Raw genomic sequence first — 1,974 nt, 5'->3', positions numbered from 1 at the left:
AGTGAAACCTAAAAAAAACCCGCTTTTTCATACATTTCTATGTACGGCTTAAAAACAACTTAAAATAACAATTCAGTGTTAAAAATTGAAAACAAAATCTGTGAGGTTCACATCTTCGTTACAAAATTGAACACGCAGTTTTGAAAAGAGCTGTTACTTGGCAATCCCCGATATTTTCCTTCTAATTTTGAAACATTAAATGCATTTTCTGTATTTTCAATGTTAACTTGCTCAGTAAGGATTGCACGAGTATCGGTTAATGGTTTGGGATCCTCAAGTTTTATCTGCTTATTAGATGGATTCAAAATGTTAGAGACATCTTTTAGCATAGAATCCGCAGGTCTTTTGTAGGTACGAACAGCCTTTTCACTCCTTTTACAATCTAGTTGCAAGTGTTCTTTTCTTCATAGACATTAACTGCCCATTTTGTGGCTTTCTTTGTGTTTTTGTTCTCAGCACCTTCAATAAGTGTATCACTTTCATTGTCTGTCATTTCTGCAAACCTTGATTCGACTCCTTGTTCCTGATCTTTAGGTTCTTCATCCTAAAATAAGATAATATCACATAATTTAACACATGGCAGAGGCAAAATCCGGCAGTGGCAAATATTTCATGAATGTTCCGGATGAGAACAATTAAACAATAAAACTAGTCGGAAGTTTCCGCAAATGATTATATCAAGGGTCTAAGTAGCAGATCCAGAACTTTTTATTTAAGGGGGAGGGCTTACTGACCTAAAAGGAGGGGGCGCGGGTCATGCTTCAGTGATTCCCTATATATAATTAACCATTTTTTTTTCACAAAAGAGGGACCCGGGACTCCATCCCTTGGATCCGTCTATGGGTCCACACCTCAAATCATGCAATAATGGGTCTGCGCGTGGCAGATAATTCTAAAAAAAGACGTACCTTGACATTTTGGATCTTTCCGTTTTCCGAAGGAACTTGCAACCATAGATCTAAGTCTAGTCCTAGGTCAAATGAAACAGCTGAGGTGTTGATTAAATCTCCAGATGCATTCTCATCCATCACATTACTAGGAAACTCTCCAAAAAAGTCCTCTATATTTACATTTCTCAGTTCCATTTCATCCTCCAATGTTTTTAATACTTGTGATAAGATCATGTCATCCTCCGATAATTCATGATGAAATCCATCCATTTCAACGTCTTGTTGGGCGGATGTGATTTATGCGGGAAAATTGTTGACGTCATGTGTTAAAACAGTTATTGGCCAATCAAATCGGTATATGTTTTAATTTGCACAGCACGAGATGACCCATTAACCCGAACTCCTTCGTCGTTCGGGTTAAACAGGATCACTCGAGCTGTGCAAATTAAATCCCATATACCGACTTGCTTGGTCAATAACTATAACGTAACACTAACGCATTTGAATAATTAACCTTGACTTCTTGCTTATCTGAGGTGTATTTGTCTGTCCGAGTGCTTAAATCCGCCCTGATAGGTATCTCTGGTGGTGGAAAGCTGTTACTTGTACTTGGCTGTCTTTTCGATAGCTTTTGACATAATTTACATGTATATGGAGAATCATCTGGCTTGCTTTCTAGGATTATCTCCCCTTTTTTTAAGTTTGTCACAGGAGAAATGGACCCAGTGGTTACCTGTATGGTAAGCTGTTTTACTATTTATTCTTACTTCAAGATATCTAATAAACTTTATAAGATATCTCATATAGTTTATAAGATATCTTATATAGTTTATAAGATATCTTATATAGTTTATAAGATATCTTATATACTTTATAAGATGTCTTATATAGTTTATAAGATATATAAGATATCTTATAAACTTTAGGAGATATCTTATAAATATTTTTTATATAAGATATCTCATGTAATACATAAGATATCTTATAAAGAAAATTATATGAGATATCTCATAAACTATATAAGATATCTTATAAAGTTTATAAGATATCTTATAAAAACTGGATTATATAAGATATCTTATAT

The 1,974-nt window shown here is 34.3% G+C and overlaps 1 protein-coding gene across 1 annotated transcript; it reads right to left on the bottom strand.

Moving 5' to 3' along the window:
- Positions 1–382: 382 nt before the first annotated feature.
- Positions 383–1,309, bottom strand: LOC139514809 (uncharacterized). The gene is made up of 2 exons (XM_071304426.1): positions 909–1,309; positions 383–544 (listed from the first exon to the last, which is right to left on the bottom strand). The coding sequence occupies exons 1-2, from the start codon at positions 1,158–1,160 to the stop codon at positions 383–385; spliced, it is 414 nt and encodes a 137-aa protein (XP_071160527.1). The 5' UTR covers positions 1,161–1,309.
- Positions 1,310–1,974: the final 665 nt, after the last annotated feature.

This window comes from Mytilus edulis, chromosome 3 (assembly GCF_963676685.1).
Source record: "Mytilus edulis chromosome 3, xbMytEdul2.2, whole genome shotgun sequence".
NCBI classification, from domain to species: Eukaryota; Metazoa; Mollusca; class Bivalvia; order Mytilida; family Mytilidae; genus Mytilus; species Mytilus edulis.
Note: the sequence above shows the minus strand (reverse complement) of the source record. Positions and strands in the feature narration are given on the sequence as shown.